This window comes from Cyrtonyx montezumae, unplaced genomic scaffold (genome assembly GCF_038088225.1).
Source record: "Cyrtonyx montezumae isolate F1298 unplaced genomic scaffold, pur_monq_1.0 scaffold_1, whole genome shotgun sequence".
Taxonomy (NCBI): Eukaryota; Metazoa; Chordata; class Aves; order Galliformes; family Odontophoridae; genus Cyrtonyx; species Cyrtonyx montezumae.
The window spans coordinates 20,784,767-20,804,797 of record NW_027071825.1 but is presented as its reverse complement, the minus strand read 5'-3'; the positions used below and the strand labels follow the sequence as shown (position 1 = coordinate 20,804,797).

The window sequence follows — 20,031 nt, the reverse complement described above, 5'->3', positions numbered from 1 at the left end:
GTGTTATCAAAAAGAGGACTCTGACAACCACCACAGGAGCTCTGACCAAACACAATTCAATTCTCACCAGCAGCTGGTGAGGAACGCTGACGATTTTCAAAGACATTAGAATTTCCACAAATAAGAAGCATACAAGTATAAAACTTGTAAAAAGTACTGAACCTGGACAATTTATCTCAATACAGAACCCAATGTGGTAATAAAAATACTGTATATGTACCCAATAGACAGTTTTATATTAGCACAAGGACAGTGTTGAATCAAAAATATTATTTTGGACTTCTGTCTATTTGGTAACTGCTAATGACATTTCAATAAGGCACAAATATTAGCCTTTTTAAAAGATCACTGACAGTAGTGGAAAAGATTCTGTAACATTACACATTTAAGAAGGTACCTACAGTTAAATTCAATGTAGATACAAGACTGAGTTTTTTGAGCACGTACGGGGTTCAGAACAAAAAGGACATACCATTTAGTGACTATAAACACTCTGCAACTGTTACAAATAGTAAGGAAAGAAAGCGGAAGCATTTTGATGGCAATTGAAATAAAAAATAATTCTAAGTTGAATTTTATCTCCCATCTATTTTATCTCAGCTGTTCATTTCTTTTCAGCTTGTATTCTCACTCAGTGTAACAGCAAATTATTATTGTACTGCATCAATTTTGAGCAATTCCACCAACAAGTTTTCGATTTTATGTTCCTTATAATAACTCCGTGAATATTATCAGCCTCATATGGCTTCCATAACTTTTCTACAAAGGTGAGAATGGGATGATCTATGTGATAATAGGAGTTCAGTGCCTAACTCTCATGTAAAGCCAGTAGGAGTTATTCTATCAGATAGACATTTAAAAAAAAACATTTTCTGGCAGCATTCCTGGACTTGCACGTTTGATTGATTTGAAAGGGACAATGGAATGAAGTTCTGAAATTGTTCCCTTTTCCTGCATAAGACATCAATATTATCTCTAATAAACAAAGATAACAAGATTGTCTTAGAACTGTGAACAGAGGCAAATACATAGGTGAAAAAAAAGGCAAATTTGGAAACTCCATTTAGCAAATTGCAAGGACATGGATGAGAAAGTCAGAAGTTCTACAAGAACACAGACCTTTGTGTGGGCTGCCTTCCCTTAGACTCACTTAGGAGCACTACATTTGGATAATTTTCAGACATTCAACAAAGAAGAATGTCCTCTACTGTCATCAATGTCACCTCCAAAGAAGCTTCTCTGAAGCCTCCCTGCTACTCTTGTCTGAATAGAGCCTGAGTCAAACACTCTGATCCTCTTGGAAAGGTTATAACAAAAGTTATTTAAAATCTTAGCTACTTTTGATTGTGTAAAGTATTTTGTCAAATAACAGTTTTATATAAATTTTTTTAAAAAATCCCACTTCCAGCTCATACATCACGTTGCTACACATTACTGGAAACCAAAGGACAGAGCACAGAGCTCAGCACATAAAACTTCGAACTCAGGAACACTGAGATTCTCCAGCAATACAGATTGCAGATGCCCTCGGGAATGCTCATGCTCTAATCAGACACAGACGTTTCCCTAAGATTTCCACTTTTACAACCTTTTACCTTCCTTGCGCTGATTGAAAAAGTTAATTCTGGAGCCTTATCTTCAATGACAAGTACTGAGCCTCCCCTACTCCCCAAATGGACTGAAATTTTGGAATTCATAGTTGAAACTTTTGCTTTAAAGCCTTTGCATCACTTCAGTAGAGCATCAAACGTTGCCTTTCTAATAATATTGATCCATTCCCTTAGGTCAGATGCCTTGTAATAAAGCAGTCAAGAAAACCCTTTCCATTTGTGCTGGCTATAAGGAAAATTCATTCATAAATCTCAGCTTGGAGACTGATATTAAATTTTGCTACAAACTACTAGAAAGATATTAAAGCACAATCTGATCCAACTCCTGACCTCATTAAGTTGCTCACTCAGGCCTACACTGAGGCTATGACTAAACATTCATGCCAAAATGAGAAAGAAAAAACCATTTCTGGCATCAGTTTAGAAGAGCAGGAGAACATTCCTCTCACGCACGGTTCATTTTAAACCCACGTGTTACTTCTGCTAACCGCATCCCAAATATCCTTCAAAGCTGACGGTGGTAATCTGCTGAAACTGACTTCACACCTTTTCTACCCTGAGCTATTCTGAAGAAAGCAGTTCATGTATGGTAAGGGGGAGAGGTAGAAAAAGGAAAGTGAGGAATATAAAATTAAAAACAAACAAGGAAAATGAGAGAGTCGATCTATATAGCAGGAGTAATTTTTGGATTTTAAATTCGTAAATATTCTTTGGGAATGCTGCCAGAAGGAGGGCAAATGCTTGTTCTAAACACAATGTAAACTATGCCCATTTATTCTCTTTCACAAAGTTTGGAAAGAGATTTTTTGTTGTTGAAAATGGCTAAGATGAGAGTTGGATATAAGCTGTCTTACGCTGAACCAGTAATTTTAATTTTCTAGTGTTACATGATATTTCCAGTGATGAGCATTTAATAATTTAACTAAATACGACTTCCAAGTGACAGAGACTCAAACTATCTTCAAAAAGTACTAGGAATCAAAAGAAGATATTGCAGAGGAGGCACAAATTAGTTTCCAAACAGTAACAAATTGTAGGAAATAAGAAAAATAAGAAAAAAGGAATCTATCAATTCTGCTTACACTTTCCTTTCTGAAAATTTGTAGATGAAATAGTCTACATAGGGAATACTGGATAACACATCTTTAAAGTGTCTTAGTTGTAAACAGAAGTTAATAAACTTCACATTATAATTCAGCACTTCATGTACTTTACAGAAAAGAGAAAACGTGCTACTTTTTTGAAGTCTGGAAGACAGAGCCACAGTTTAAGTTTGCAATTAAGTTCCAAGTTATATTCACAAGTGATTCCTTAATCTAAAAAAATCCCAAAACTTCCTTTCCCCCCTCTTTGCTGAAGAAAATTCTTGTCAAGGAATATTATTATTGCTGTTTTGTACATTTGCATTCATCTTCTAAGATAGTTAAACCTCTTCTCAAAAGATTAAGGCAATTATTATTCATTAAAAGATTTAACGTTTGTACATTTCAGACAAATCTAGATTGTTTGGTTCATTTCCTGCTTAACTGGATTAATACAGTACCTTCAAAACCTGGTTACCTATTAGGTGAGACCTTTCCTGCTGCTTAGAGGAAGTAAACCCTAGGAAGCACCATACACCTGCTGTATTTGTAGCACAGAGACTAACTAGTACCTGATTTAAGAGTGCATTTATATATTTAGTTCCATTTTGTGGACCTAACTACAGCCAACAAAAGAACTGGGTAAACATAGAAGCAAATGTCCCAATGGCAGAAGATGCATACTGAATTGAAGAGAATTGTTTTTAATAACTGCAAATCTCTTATTTCTTTTTCATATTTTGGTTATCATGTTATACGGAGTCCTGAGTACTCTCCCTTTAAACTTCTTATGGGAGCAAAGTTTCTCTTCTTATAGTTCTCTTACGTTTTATTTCCACTGCTACTGCTGGATAAGTTATCATTTGAAATATTTAAACCATAGTGAAAAGCAGAACTCAGCTTACATAAAGATACCACTTCCTGAAGAAGCCCTCCCTCATCTGGAGTTTCATTTCCTTCCTTCCTATCTTTCTCCCAAGGGACCAGAATGGATGGATGTTGAGCAAGATTTGCTGGGAGCGGATCTTCCGAGGTATTGCTTAGTGTTTCATTCTGCTTCGCATACTTATAGCCCACTTTGAAACTCTCTAGAGAAGCAAAACGGTCACTTGATCGTACTGGAGATGGGGATGCTATACAGCCACTAGTGACGTCCATCTTGTCAGTAATAAAGGCTTTCTCACTGTTTTCCTCTTCCAGGTTTGAAAGGGACTCTCTGTGGCCACCAGAAGAAACTTGTTTCCTTGGCGATGGAGGGAGTTGTTTCCCATGGAGGACACTGTCATCCTGGCCGAGATTCCAGTCTGCTTGGTTGTTAGCACTGCTGCATAGCAGGGTCAGGTTGCTCTCACTAGGTGCATTCGACTTGTTCTGAAAGAAAAAAATGTGTTTATATTTAATGTCACAAGAAACACTAGCATTTTTGAAACAGAAATACTGTAATGGATTTTGTGGGCTCCTAAATCACGGATTGCCTTTGGGTTTCAATGCTACAAAACAACAGTTCCGGAAACAATGTAAGAGCAAGGTTGTGGGCTTTTTTTTTTTTTTTTAAGCTCTCTTCACAGAACTCTGTCTTTTATCCTAGGGATCACCTTTTGTACAAAGATTACGCATCCCCTGCCCATTCAGTCTCTGCACAAGCAGTTTTTGACAGTGAACAAAGACACTTAACTGGTTTGTACCATAATATGAGAAGGAATTGGACTAAAACTAAAACCAGATGGTATTTCCTCTTTGTTTCAGTAGTTAATTATACCAACTTTTAGCTAAACAAACAAAAATGGGCATTTTATTAATGTGACCCCTGCGTGACATTCATAATATCAAATTTTACAAGCTTTTTAAACATTTGTCAGAATTTGTTGTTTCAGTGACAAACCTCTGACTATCGGATTCCTTTCAGCAAAAATAAATGTTGGACAGCTGATGTAAGCCAGAATTCAAAACACCAATATTTTTTAGCTTAACAACATGGAAGTGAGTTGAAGAAGGTCTCTAAAGTTGTAGGCAAGAGCTCTGACCCATAAAACAAGTTTGCTTGTGGATTCCAGGACTTTAGATGGAAATGTCTTCATATCAGTAAGACTAGTTTAATGATGCAATGTGAAAATGCAAATACCTTCTAAACCACATAACATAGACCAAAACTAGCTCTGGGAATTCAAGACTGGACAGCTAAATATAATACTAAATTATCTGATTAAGTAAATTATTACATTATTCACAGTTTTGTATGTGGTTACTGTTAATAGGAAAAAATACTGTTCCCCAGATGACTTGGCAAACTGAGCAAAATTGTAACCAATATCTTGACTTGTGAAAATCCATCACAAAGTTGCCAGCATGGGATTCCAGTACAAAGGGACTGTGGTTATTTTTGCAAGTGAAACCAGGCGACTAACCGTAGTCTTGTAATCAATGTCATCCATTGACCTAAAGAAGTCCAGACTCTTCGCTCCTGAAAGCTTTCCTTGATCTGAACTGTGTGTACTCAGCGTGTCCAAAATCTCCCCAAGCAAATCCATTTCTCCTTGTTGCTGTGAAGTTATTCCAGTGTCCCCGGAATCATCACTATCATAAAAGCAAGCAGAAGCTTCCTCACTGTCTTCTGATGATAACCTAAAGACAAAAACTTTTGCATCACTTGAGGGGAGCATAAAAATCTACATTCCTACAGATACTCCTGATAATTAAGTAGGAGAATAATTAATATGAGTCCCACCTTTTATTTTGGTCAACAACTTTACCTGAAGATAGATGTACAGTATCTACACAGGAGCAGTGGCCGTTAGCTGATTCTCCAGTCTCTTTGCTTTTCCTTAATCAATATAACTGTTATTTTAAGTTATCCTTAACATGACTTCCCAAACTCTTCCTCCAAATTTGATAGTTATTCCAAATTTGGCCCCTCTTTTCCCTTGTCTCTTCCTTATATTTATGTCGGAGTCGCTACACCTCCCTCCAGGTGACCTAGCCACATCCTTTGTTCTAGAGGCAAGGCTGTCACACTGCAGCTTTTCTGTCACCTGAGCAGATTTACCCAAATATTGCCTATCTGCAATGATAATTAGTGTTTTCGTCTTTATTTTCTCTTTCACTCGTTGCAATCACCTTATCTCTGACCTCCATACTACTGCAGTCTTTCTCTACCCTTGTCTATTTGGAATTCTACTAAAAAAGCCATTTCTATGGCTCACTACTTTACTCATAACTCATACTCTTCAAACGCTTCCAAGCTCCATTCTTTCTACTGAATCACACCTAAGCTGCTTGACTTTATCATCAATGTCCTTGATGGCTTATATCCATATATTCATTAACAAACATAATTTTCCACATTCAGAGAATGCCTCAACAAACCTAAATCCTCAATTTCAGGTTTTTGTTTCGTCCACACATAGCAAATCCTTCACGTAAAACTCATGAGGCAATAATTCTTTTTCAGTCCCTTCAGAAAACTTTACATTTTTGTGATAACAAAAACTTAAGGACCAGTTGAGTCAGCTGAGGTCACCATGTTGACAAATATTATTTCACTGTTTCTTTGTATCCCGAACCTGTGAAGATTCAGGATTGTATCAAACTCTCCTAAGCATGATAAACAGTTAAAATGTAGAATAGCCTGCGTCTCTCTCAAAAGGGGATATAATCCTAAACTACTTGACCTCTTAAAGATCTCAAATTAAGCTTGGAAAGGAGAAAGTTTTGTCACTTGACTTTGCTGAATGATGCTAGTTACTCTTTCTCCCATACATACACACATATCCCAACAGGCCTCTTACTTGCTTGTTCTCTCTACTTCATCATCATCATCTTCATCCAAGGTAAAATCCTGGTTACTGAGGTGCTGGTTGAAACGTGTCTAGAGAATAGAAAACTCACATTATACACTTTCTGTCTCTTTTAAACAAACAAACCAAAACCCAAATGCATGTCAGCATTATTTGGAATCTAGCTGCTTCCACACTCATTAAGGCTTTCAAAGGACCCAGAGAGGAAAGGCACATATTGATCCAGTCTTCTAAACGTTGTTATAAAAGAACACAAAATTCACAGACATAACCAGTTAAAGGACTACAAAAATCATTTTTCCTCACAGTCTGTGGAGTGCACTATAATTTATGCAAAACCCTGATTAGCATACCTACCCTTACTCGTAGGGATAGAGCACTGTGACTTACTATTCTGTAACAGAAATATTTGCAAAGTTCTGAAGTTAATGTGGTCTACTGAGCATGAAGAAGAATGGATTTTTGAAGTGGCAAGAAGCCTGGAGTCTCTTTACATAGCTGTATTTATATTTGAGTGTTAAACAGAAGGAAAGAGTAAACAGTATGTCAGCTTGAAAGCTGTGCACCAAGAATGCCTTTGTGCAAGATAATTTATCCTAAATTACAGTTAACTTAAAATTAGCGTTATGCCCTGAGTTATTCAGAGCATCCAATGGGAAGCTTCTACAGAGAAGTTAGTGTGCAGTTAATTTACATACTGCCATACTGAGTGTAACCTGTTCAATCACATTCCTATTTAGCAAATTTAATCAGGTTGAATATTCTCACCATACTTAGAAAAAAAAAAAAAAAATCTCTATCTTGACCAGAATGTTTAAGTTAGAAATCTGTGAAACACGAGTGACAGTCTGATGGTCCGTGCATCTCTTACAATCATTTCACATCAAAACTCACAAAAAATTAACTGTGTGGACAATCCACCCACTGAAGTGATTCCAAGCCTTGTAAGACTGGCCATAATTTAAAGACATATGGATGGAATTTGTGCAAAGGGAAAACAGTGTTAGCTAACTTTAAAGAAAATCATCCACAAGTATAAAGAAATGCTACTGCCCACATCTCATCATACAGTTCACCAAATGCCTAAGCCTACAACAAGCCCCCGAAGGGGAGGAAATATGGCCTTAATTTCAGGCTACAAGGAGCTTAGAGATCTTGTATTTCAATTGGATTTCAATATGTCACCTATTACAGATGTTGTCAGAGTCCTACATGTACCAGGGCACATACTATACTATTTTTCCCCATTATTATCAGGAATGACTCAATGTTTATTCTTTATAGTCTGACACATATTTTTTTCTTGTCCAACAAGAGAGGTTTTAATTCAAGCACTTTCTATACTCCTTAATCCACAAAGAAGAAATGCGGTTCTTAATGTACTAAACCAAGTAACGGCTGATAAAAAAAATAATAAAAACTATCACAGTATTAAAACCAGGAAGAACCCAAACTAAGATTCACACTGAGAAAAAGTTACAGGACAGAATACAGAGGAACCAACACATTATTAATATTTCTAATGTACAAGGACTGCTCTGAAGTAATGCCTCCTATCTTATTATATTGGCCCACAACGTCAGAGGCAGTTGTTGGTGGGATGGCAGTAGAGGTTGAACCTTCCCACCAATATTCCATCACGTTTTGCTGCTGGGGCAAGTCTGACATAATGCTGTCTGACATGGAAATGCATATGAAGCAAAGGTTTGTCACTGAATACTTCCATGAGGAAAAAATGCACCCACTGACATTCATCAATGCTTCCTGAATGCTGATGGAGACCGAAGAGTGGATGTGAGAGCACAGAGAAGGCACTATCACAGCAGATCACCTTTCTCTGGTGCAGATAGTTATGAGTGCAGCACGCAGGCTTCTGTTCATTGCTGGTGAAAATGTACAGCTACAGTGGTGACTAAGCTGATAAACAGTGTTTTGTAGCTGAGAATATGCTCTATTAATTAGCGTAATTGTGTTCTTTGCATTCATTGTAGTTTCCATGGAAAGAAATAGGAGGCATTACTTTCAAAGTGATCTACATATTTTACAGATAAACACCTTATAGAACATAGTTCCCTGGATTGACAGCTTAGCAGAACAAACAAATAGTGCTCAAATGCAATGTTAAGAAGTTTGGACCATTTTATGAAGCACTATTTATTAAATATAAAACTAGGCAAGTTTAGGAATTATTACAGATAAATCAGGTAAAACAGTATTGAATAAGTAAGTCATCATATGATATGACTTATCTGACCAAATAGTAACAAAATGGGTACTTTGTTATTTGTTAGTACAAGAGAAATAAGAATAATTTTAAAACTTTGAACAGAAATGGTTTTACTATTACTACTTTATTGCAAAGAATCAAAATACATACTAAAACATTTAGAAACATAAATCTGAAATAGAAATAAGGCACTTACTGAGTGCAATCAAGATCTATTAAAGACAGCATACGTTGTCAAGAAAGCAAATTACTAAAAGATGTGCCACTAGTCATTTAGGTGGCTACGCACCCGGGTAGTTACCTGGCAGTTGTAGCACAGCATGCTAAGTAAAAGCATGTTATCTATTCCTTTCATTAGCAGTAGTCAATTAAATTTCCTTTGCAAATTCAAGTTATTTCCCGGCTCTGAGAGTTCTTTGAATTACTCTCATCATTACTGAAATCAATCACACCACTGCAAATAACTACAAGGAAGGTTAACTACTTTGCCTTAATTGATACTGTTAATTGGCTACCTTAATGATTTAAATTTTAGGATCTGTCTTCACTGAGGCAATTAAAGTAGTTTACTTCTGTAAGACTGAAAATTCACTACCTGGTCTGGAAAATTCTGACTGATGTGACATTCACTTACATTAAAGCTCTTACCCTGGAATTGACTTTTGGAGGGTAAAACCCGCTTTCACTTTAAATTTGCATCAGAATTAGATGCTGTCATCTTTTACCTCTATTAACATAAAGACAAGATTTTTCAGGAAAGAAGAGTAAAAAAATGTTCATAATTTTCAGAAAAGAAAACCAAACCAAATCCTTGTTTATTCTCAAACAGGTTAACTCTGTCAATGGAATAAACTCCCACAAGATAACTCCATGATTTGCCAACATCAGAAAATTTTTCAAAGATCATAGTCAGCAAGTTAAAAAAAAAAAAAAGAAGTTGTGTCTTTGAGAAACAGGAATTGAATGAAATTAGAAATAACTTAAAATCAGCAAACAGCACAGAAATAGTAGTTACACATATTCAGTCCTTTGGGGCGTTTTGGATAGCATTATGGAAGCAAGTTAGTGAAAACAAGAAGAACGTATGTAAGAAGTATAACATAGCATATGTCAACAAACCTTGAAAAAAAAAAACCAGAAAACATTTAGTTCCTGATGGTCAGACTCTGAAAAGAATTTTGCTATCAAATCAGATGGTTAGGGTATTTACAAGAAAAAAAAAAACACAAGAATTAAACCACATTAAATCAGATCCATAGACAAAAAGAGAAAGTTAAAGGACAAGGAAAGGAAAATTTCTGTCTGTAAACATCAACATTCTCCAGAGTTTACAGCTCTGCAAGCTAGCCACTGAGACAACAAGCAACACATGTTGTTGAATAGGTGACTTTCCTCTAGGAGCTGTAATAAAAATGACTGCAAGGGAGGGGTATGTCCAGACTACTTTGGAAAGAAAGAAAAAAAGAAACTCTTAATAAATTGCAAAAGGAGAACCATAAATCTTTTTCAGTGCTCCACTAGGTAAAGTGACATAGTATGTGCACCTGCAAAAGCTGTCAAAGTCATTTAAGAAGCCCTTCCATTACTGTTGTACCCTGCTGTTTGCAGTTATTTAAGCTTTTAATTTGTCTTTTCTGCATTTTGAAGTGTGTAACCTTTTTTATACCATTTTATGAAAAAAGGACAGACTTCTGTTTCCTTCCTGATCAGCATTCTAATAACAACCAGACCATTTAAATTTATTACTGCAAGAAATGATATTATAGCACTCCTTTCTTGCTGCACCAGAACTTTATAAAGTCTTAATAGACTGTCATGTTTTTTCTACCAACTAAATTAAGAAATTTCTTAAAAACTACCCAACTATTTTGTTAGTTCTGCTAACATAATAAATCTATTATTGAATATATCTACTTAACATCTAAACATTATCTAGGATTCAACCTTGGGCATTTTAAATTTTTTCCATCTTTAAGTATCCTGCACCACAAAAACCCATCTCTCACTTCTCTCAGAATATAGCAGAGTTCAACATATTCTACGCTGTTGATCACACAACGAGCTCACGCTCGCCGCAAGCCACTGCTGAACCACCTCCCAAACCTGCACGCAAAATACAGAGAAGGATCAACCACAGCCAGTGTGAGGATATGTTCAGACAACCCAGCTCCATGGGGAGCAATGGTTCGTGGAAGTGTTTGTTTGAAAGTGGCATTCATTCCCTCTGGTGGGAGCATGCGACTGCAGCTGTTAAGCTCCCGACTAGGTGTGCTGTTGTCACACATTCCGTTTTTCACTGGCTGCAAGCAATTGCCTTTAATCTCAAATATATTCATTCAATAAAAGGGTGGTGTGTTTGGCTAAGGATTCAAACCTTTGGTTTCTGACTTCAAAATCTCTTTCTGCAAGAGGTTTGTTACTGATACAACTGTGGCAAATGCTGATCACTGAATCCAGAAAAAGGTGATGACAGGATGAATATGGCTAGAACCAAACAAAGTGAGAAGGGGTCCTTGTACTGTTCTTGTCTGCTTGCTGGGAGCCTCACAAAATGTGCTACTTTGGCATATGCAGACAAATGCAGGAATGCTAAAGAAATGCAGACAAAATACAGGAATGCTAAAGGACTTAAATTTAAGATGGCTGCATTCTTGATTGGGCATGAAAGTCAATCTTTGAAATGTCAGTTTTTTATTTAATGCCAGACCTTTCAGAAGCATAACTTTCTGGAACGAATGCTTATTGATCAGCAGCAAGGCAGGAAGTTTAACCAGGCTGCTGCCATTAATTGTCCTCAACGTAAGAAACAAATAATCTTTTGAGTAATGACAGCACATATATAACTTCACATTTACTGCCTACTCAATATATCAACACGTGTAGAATTTCAAGTAAAGAAAAATATTTACTACACTTCAAATACATGAAGTACTGTTTGCTTTTTCTTAATAACTTAAAGATAATTCATTCAGTATGAGAATGTAAAATAAACACAAATCCACTATTACTTATGCTTAAGTTTTTTTTACTTCACCTGTCCTCTACAACACAGTAACAGAAGTAATTACAGCTTCACCTCCAGTAGGCAGACTGGAGCGTGCCTGACTCTGCCCAACTTTCTAGTCAACCACATACCCACTGCCTTTCTTTCCAGTTAAAGACTGCAAACTGAAGCAATGGGTAATGAGATCACAGGAAACATACTTCACCTTGCACTCCATGAGACTGATAAGGAAAAGGGAAAGAACAGAGATAAAACATAAGTGCCATACTGAACTTTCTCTTCCTTGTTGCCTCTTTTTTCAAGGATATGGTACAAACAACCACTGCCAAGCTGAAAGTAGTGCTTGGAATGCCAATTAGCTGCACCGGTACCAGACCAGGACAGATGCAAAATAAAATTCCAGATGAATTTCTAGAAGTGGCCTCTTCAAAAATTCCTTGCATGCTTCTACCCATAATAAAGTAAATAATGTAATGGTGCAACAATGTGTGATACCACAGAAGTTGCTTTGAATATAAACTAAATCGATACCATCTAAGATATCAAATTTCCTCTTACTAGCAGAGGTAGTAGTATTACATGGGACTTGCAGATAATTTTATGGGTTATCAATGCAATATAAAAACACCACCTCTCCTAGGATAGAAACCTCTTCTGCTTTAACAGATTCAGATGCACAGATGATGCATTTGAAAAAGCATGAAGTGGCTGGAAAACACACAACTATATGTCATGAGACAAAAGTGTCCTCGATTCGGAGATCTTGATAATTGAAATGATACAGAAAGAGAGATCCACAAAGAAGTAGATCCCCAAAGAGAGAAAGAAATTCTTTCTGTGATTTATAATAATAAATATAAATATATATAATAAAAATAATAATAATAAAAATAAAGAGTCTGCAAGAGCAGGAAAGTCCCCAGAATATGTTTAAAGACAAAGGCAACCAGAACTTCGTAAGTAAAAGAGTATGGGCAGAGGTTTTTGAAATGAGCTGTAATGCAACAAAGACATTCACTGACCTCTATAAAGTCCTAGGCAACATGAATACCAGTGCTGAGGCAGGATTTGTCACAGCAGGAATCAACTCTTGAGATACTTGGTCACCGAAAGCAGATCCTAACTATTTCTGTTCCAAATTAGGGCGGTGACAATTTAACAGACTCTAAGCTTTCTAGCTTCACACTCCTCAACACAGACATTATTTGAGGATTTTACAATACTGTTCTGGATTTTGATGAATCATACCTTTGCTCACTATTTTCAGACACAGTTGTTTTCCTTCAAAACAACAAAAACTCTCCTTTTCTCTGACGAATCAGAGCTGTTTCTCTTGGGAAACCCATGACATCTCTCACCCTTCTGCACTGACCAAGGCCCCACACTGCTGGCAGCCAGCACTCTCCCGCACAGCCAGCCTGATCTCATCCCCTTCCACGGTGCAGGAGCCATTCTTAGCAGAATTTTTAGTTACAAAAACTAACAAAAATTCCACTTATTTTGTTCTTCTTTTTAACTGTTAGTAATAATATTCAATTATTTCAGCAGAGGGATGCAGCAGGACAGAGGGCTGAGAGGAGTAAGAAGATGAAGGCAGAACACAACAAAAAGGAAAAATTAATCTACGTCCACATGTACCAAGGTTATGTGAAAGGCAGGAAAGAGAATGTGTTTCTGAGGTAGCATGAAAGCTCAGAGATCAGAATGCATCACAAAGTATAGCTTCTGTGATTCAGAAGAGTTGCAAACATGGTTCACTTGGTTGAAATATGTTATCTGTTTGATATCATTCCTTTGCAGGTAAAACCAAGATTACTGGTTAAGCCAATCTTTTAGTTAAAATGTAAGACATACTGGCATCAGCAGAACTATCACATGGCAAAATCCCTCCAGGAATTAATGATGGCAGATCACACACAACTTTTCTCAAAAGAAAAATTATCAAAAACACAAACCTGTTAAGTGAATAACAGAAGTGACTGAAGGTAAAATGCATTAAGCAGATCAGACCCTTAACACAAAAGTCACATTTTTAGACTTAAAAATTTAATGGGAAGCCAGAATATTACAAAAAAATACAGAAGGTAAAACCTGAGCAGCACTGAACTCTCTCCATCAAACCTGGACAACAGAAAAGCCAATAGATAACCAGTCACATTTACAAAGAAAAGCAACTGTGCCTTAAAACAGAAAGACTGACTCCAAATACATTTCTGCCCAAGGCTTCCAACCAGAAGAATTAGACAGAGGAGTCCACCCAGCTGTCTGGCAACAGTAAGGCTATTCTGTGTGACACGAGGGGTCTTTGCAAGGCACATAGGAACATGGATAGCACTCCACCAAGTTGGGTACCGTGCACTAAACCCAGCTACTCTCACGCTTGAATTACAAGAATCAGGAAAGCAGCATTACTGGGAGGTAATCTAGACCCCTAGGTGGGCTGAACTGCCCTTTGGTCTTGCCTCTCTCATTTCACTTACTGTGGAAAAAGCACAAGACACCACTGCAAGTAACTGTGACATTTCAGTGAAGTGTCTAAAATTATCTGGGTCGAATCCTGGCTTTCACATTCAGGGACACTGAGATCCCGGCAGGAAAGGCTCTTTCTGTTTCTTCTTCCTCCTTCTGCCCCCAGGGCAAACTTTACTTTTAATCAAACTTTATTCATTTTTTTTCCCCCACTCACTTACAGAATTAGAGAGAGAAAGAAAAGGTTAGGGGACAGACAGTGACAGAGCTGATGCTTTAGATATAAGGTTGTGCTCTCTGAACTTTCAGGCCAGGCAGCAAAAGTAATCTGGAAGGAACATGGGTGGACTGAGCCCTGGCCCCCCTGCTTCGGACAGGGCAGGTCAGAATGCTGCCTGAGATTGCTCTTCTGAAAGACTGAAGAAACAGTAACTTCAGCAGAATATAGCACTGTCACATTAAGATGTCCATATGCTCCCCTATTTGTGAAAGGGCATTTTTTTTCCAGCTTCTTTCATTTGTTTGTAGAAAAAAGGCTGTCAGAAAAGCTGCCCCTGCATTTTCTAACAAAGTAAAATCTAGTAGTCAGATCTAATAGCCAGGAAAAGCATCTGCAAAGTTTTTACTGCCTAGATTTCTTAGATAGATCAAAGTTAGATGCACTGGTGATATTGCTCTGAAAAAATAAGTGTTCCATTAAATGTCCCACCAGGCAACAAAAAAAATTCTAGAGCAATTTCCTGACCATTAAACTATCTTTCCACCCTTTTTTTTTTTTTAATAAAATTAGAATTATAGTAATTAGTGGAGAGATCTCTTGAATGATGAATGAAGGACAGGCAAGGATTACTTCATTTTTTGGGTGAACAATGGACAGAACCCTGCAAGAGATATGCAACAGCCCTTTGCTGAAACCCATGGAGAGAAGAGAGTGGGCACAGAGACAGGACTCTCACTAACAAAAAAAAAAAAAAAAGAAAAACACTTCCACAAAGCTATAGTGCTTCTTTTAATTTAAATGTGTTCCCTGATTTAATGAAAATCAGTCACCATCACAGCAGAGGCAGTGTATGCTAACACCTGGTGAGGGGAAGCTCTGAGCAACAGAGACAGCGGCTCTGCTTGGCGCTGTGCATTCCTGACAATAAAAGTATGCATGATACATGGAAACACCTGAATCTTTAGGTTACATTAGGCTCCGCTAATCTTCTAATTGAATGATAATAATAATGATGCAAGGAAATGGTGCTTGATTTCTGAATGTTCTGCTGTCGCAAAAAGTATGGCTTTTACATGGCAAAGGATACACTCTTGCAGCCACCAGAGGGCACTCTCGTAATCTGCAATTTGAATTTTTGCTGCCTAGGTTTTCATTTTTAATTAAAAGGAAATCTGTGTCACAGAATGAAGAGATCTTATTTGACACACCAAGACAAAAGATTTTTGTCCAAGTTAAGGAAGCTCATGATATTTACGGTGTTTGTAAATTATACCATTTTAGCTGAAGAGCTGGAATTTACTAACCAAGTGAAGCTCATTCCAAAACCATATTTCTCAGAAACAAAATGTAATTTCCATTAAAAACTCGCTGCCACTGCTTATGAAATCTGTCTACCTGTAATATTCTAGTCAATGAGAAGTAAAGGTACTTCCAGCTATATAACCAGTATTTTCCATGAACATAAAGCATGGATGTGCTCTCAAGCACATTAACTGAGTACAAATATAAAGTTCTGTAATCAGAGCTATCATAGTTCTGAAATTATTCCTGGGCTGTCTGTGAGGCTTTTCTTCCTCTTTTTTTCTTTTTCTTTTAAGTTCAGTCTCAGCATTCAGCCTCCTAATATAGAACACTTATATTCAGCACGGCATTACCACAACTATTTTCTCTCCTCTTTTATGCTCCCAGAAAAAAACAGCTCCTCAGAACAGCCCACTCTCACCATCTTTTTTCACGTTAGGTGAGTAATCACTTCTTGCAGGCCCTCGGTAGCTAACAATGTCATTTATTTTCCTGGTCATTGTAGGGGTTTTGATAAATGTGGTGTTCCTGAAGGTGAGGTTATAACTGAACACATCTTCCTCCCTGATGCTTGCTGTCTCTGTTGAACCGAAGCCAAGTCCTTACTCCAATCTGGATTACATACATTCTAGTTAATACACTACAATAAAACCGCACAAGCTACATAGAATCATAGAATCATATTTAAAAAAAAAAAAGGTAATTCTGCTCAACAGTACTAAGAAAGAAGTTCAGACTAACATGGCTTTTATTACCTCATGCAAAAGTGTTTTTAAAACCCTGTTAGACACTGTATTTAAATCTTGCATAGTCATGGGAAGTCATTTGCTTGGCTTCTCGATATACGAGCATTCAAAGTATCACTGACACTCGGGGATTCCTGGTAAATCCACACTCTGAACCCTAATGCCCAGGTTTCCATTACATCTGCAAGTTGGTGCGTGCCTAACAGCCCAGGTATTGCATACCTTTCCTTAGAGACAAGGGGGCATTGCTAACTTACTCATTATAACATGAACCCCTTCTTGTTACTTGGTTGTCTGCAAATCTGCAAGGATATTTTATTAGCCACTAAATACGTTAGTACTATTTACATCCTCAAATGCTTCGTTTTTAATAAGCTACCTATCACCTGATAAAACAGTAAAATTACAAAGATCTTATTCATAAAATCAAACAGATCTTCTGGGCTCATAATAGACACGTTGTCTTTTCAATTATTTACTTATTTTTAGCAATTCTGTGGCGCTCTCGCTGCATTTAGCCCCTTGCCTACCCAGAAATCAGCACTACCTGTGTGTGTGTAATGGAACAGAATTAAAATAGATTATGAAAAAACGGAATGCTCAGCGCCCTAACGCACAAACTCCCATACCTCCCTCCATCAATAGTTAAAGGAACCCAGCAGTATCATCAGCAAGATGCTGCAAGCACAGTTGAACAGATCTCGTGTCTGCATTAATTTTTATTTTAAAAATGTATAGCCAGTAATTTCTTAGATATCCTTTTATATCTAACTAAAGTAACAGATAAAACAGAGACTTATTCAATCAAGGCACGAAACAGTTAACAGCAGTGCACATGCCAAGGTTTTAATAAGGCTTAACAATAAAAAGCTTCAATCCTCCACTTTCCCTAGATTTTGTTGTGGTTTTCCCTTGCTTAGGGCAATCCATCTGTTAATGTTGACTTGCAATATAGTTAATCTCGTACACTTTTAATACGTGTAGAACAGCTAACCTAAGCAAGAGTAAGCTCAAATGAATATTACGGAGATAGAACGATTCATCCTAGGCAAAGATTAATTCTGTGTGTGCGCACGCGTGCACGCAGGCACATAGAAGCATGCTCCTCTTATTTCATTTTTTAAGGAAAGACTTTCTAAATGCCAATTAGAGGAGGGCAAGCTGATCGCAAGCATTTGCAATAACACATTTATTTATCCTCTGATTAGATTTTGACAGCTATTTTACATGCTACAATGTGCTTTGATTTATTATCATTTTTCTGATAGCCGATTGCTGATCTGGCACAAAAAAATATTATAAGAGCACTGAGAGAGTAGTGATAAAGCTTAGTAAATATTCATTGTTAAAAACAGCTCTGCACTGTGACCAGTGCTGGTATTCTCCCTGGGCCAAACTGGCCTTGTTTTCAATAAAACCAGAGAAGTATCCTTTCCCTGGAGCCCTGTTAGGCTGAGGCTGCAGTTGGAACTGTCATCTTCACACAAAAGCAAAGGGGCTGGGTTTTACAAACGCAAAGCCTAATTGGGAGATCTTCGTGGATGTACTCTTGACATTTATTAAAGCCTCATCAACAAAACAGGAAATAACCATACTAATTAGCAGACCCACATACAAACTACTGTTTACTGGGGTAAAAGCAGATTCACTTTATGTTGTAAAGAAAACATCCCCCAGTCCCCCAAACCCTATTGTGAATCAACATTTAAAACAATCTGTTAACAATGAAGGAAACTTTTGCATCATACACAGTGATCCAAATGAAATATACTGTGTCTCAGGTAACTATCAGATGGCTTTCACGTTTATTCTTTCCAAGCAGCAGAGAATTAATAGCTCAAAGCACATACCTGGCAGGACAAATGTAACAACAAATTCTTTATCCTTACGTTTTTAAATGTTGTAATGTGGAAGAAAGAGCAAGAAAGTGCAGAGATGCCTCTTCTTTGGAAGCAAGATTATTAAAAAGCACTCTCTTCTGCTTGTTATTTGTTTAGGTTTGGGGTGGACATTCAAACAGATTGATGTCACAACTTAATACCTCGTCCCTATATTAATTGTGCACAAGCTGCCACATTAGTGGTACCATTATACTGCTGCTGACACTCATGGGTACAGTTTTAGAAATCTAGGTGAAAAGATTCATCTCCAGCATAGAGAGAGCACTACACAAATAATATTAATCAATAATAGTAGCAATGAGACCCATTTGTTATATACTACAGGATCAGTACCAGCTTAAACACAGGCTCTGTTATATTTATATGCCTTGACAAGTGCATATTTATTTGGATGTAAAGTTTGAAATAAGCATTTAATCATAAATAAATTGCATTTATTTTAACTTATTTAAAGACTTACCAAAGAACAAAAATAAAAGAGTAACATAGTGTTTTGTTGTTGTTTTTTTCTTAATACTTTGCTTTACTTGCTTTTGGGGAGGAAGAAAAGGAGAACAGTCTGAACAAGAGGCAAAGGCAACAGTGCAAGATCAGAGTACTTGGGAGTGATCACTATTTACTCCTAATCCTGGGCTCAGGTGGCTTTGGGGACAAGAGCTGGGACATTCTGGCTGCAGCAGGGCAAGAATATGAGGCCATTAGTTACTGTGCTTTGCCAGTAAACAAACCTTGTATGTACCTACGTATGCATGCACATATTTACACGTGTGTGACTGCATACACACACATCTGCAGAACGATATGACTTATGTCTTGCATTCAAAACCAGAAGATGTCTGATATGAATAGCAACAATAGCATTGAGGGACGTAGTGGTGTGCAGCTGTATGAACAATCACACTCACACACACAGGTTTAATTGTTCTGTCAGAACAAGCCCTCAAAAGAAATGCTGAATTGCACACAAAGTAATCCCTCGCCTCCTGCACTTAGCAGTAGGCAGGACAACCACACTACCAAAGTACTGCACATTTCTTTAATAAAAATCAGAATAAAAGATTCTCCTAAAAGAATTTGATGGCTGCAGGAGTACATTTTGTTACAAATTTACACAGATACATACAATTGCAGATTCACCTACACTAATCTGTGTATATTGCTTTATACTGCACAAAGAGCATGTAACTACCTCACATTATCAAATTATTTTGGAGTGGGGTAAAGAAGTTTAATATTAAAATGAATTATCCGTTAGCAATAAATATTTTAAGAACCCATTCTTGCTCTTAACACTACAGTACTAGAACCATACATACAGCACAGAATATCTTCTGTTCTGATACTGAGTGAAAAAAATGTGCTGTAGGCAAGTTTCTGAAAGAACGGAGGCACCCCAGTTGCCTGTATATAAAAATATGGCGAGGGCACACAGTTTGACACTTTATCACCAGCTTTAAAGGGATCGTGAAAACATGCACAAACTAAAAACTGCCTAAATAATTAAACGCAGAAAATCATTGTATTATTTATAACCCTACTAAAAATAATGACTTAATGCTAACATACAATTTCAACATTATTTAGAAATTATCTGCATCAATTCTATGTTGAACTTCACTGGTTTTGTATTTATTACAGATAAAACAAAGCTAATCCAAAACTAAAGTGGTTACATA

General features: G+C 37.1%; 1 protein-coding gene across 2 annotated transcripts in view; it reads right to left on the bottom strand.

The window, feature by feature from the left end:
* Positions 1-412: 412 nt before the first annotated feature.
* DENND1B (DENN domain containing 1B) overlaps positions 413-20,031 on the bottom strand; it is a 144,629-nt gene continuing 125,010 nt past the window's right edge. For both annotated transcript variants that reach the window (XM_065743041.1, XM_065743033.1), the window contains 3 exons: positions 6,478-6,557; positions 5,098-5,314; positions 413-4,063 (listed from right to left, as the gene is read on the bottom strand). In XM_065743041.1, coding sequence (XP_065599113.1) covers positions 3,515-4,063; positions 5,098-5,314; positions 6,478-6,557 — 846 coding nt within the window. In that variant the 3' untranslated portion in view covers positions 413-3,514. The remainder of the gene's footprint in view (positions 4,064-5,097; positions 5,315-6,477; positions 6,558-20,031) is intronic.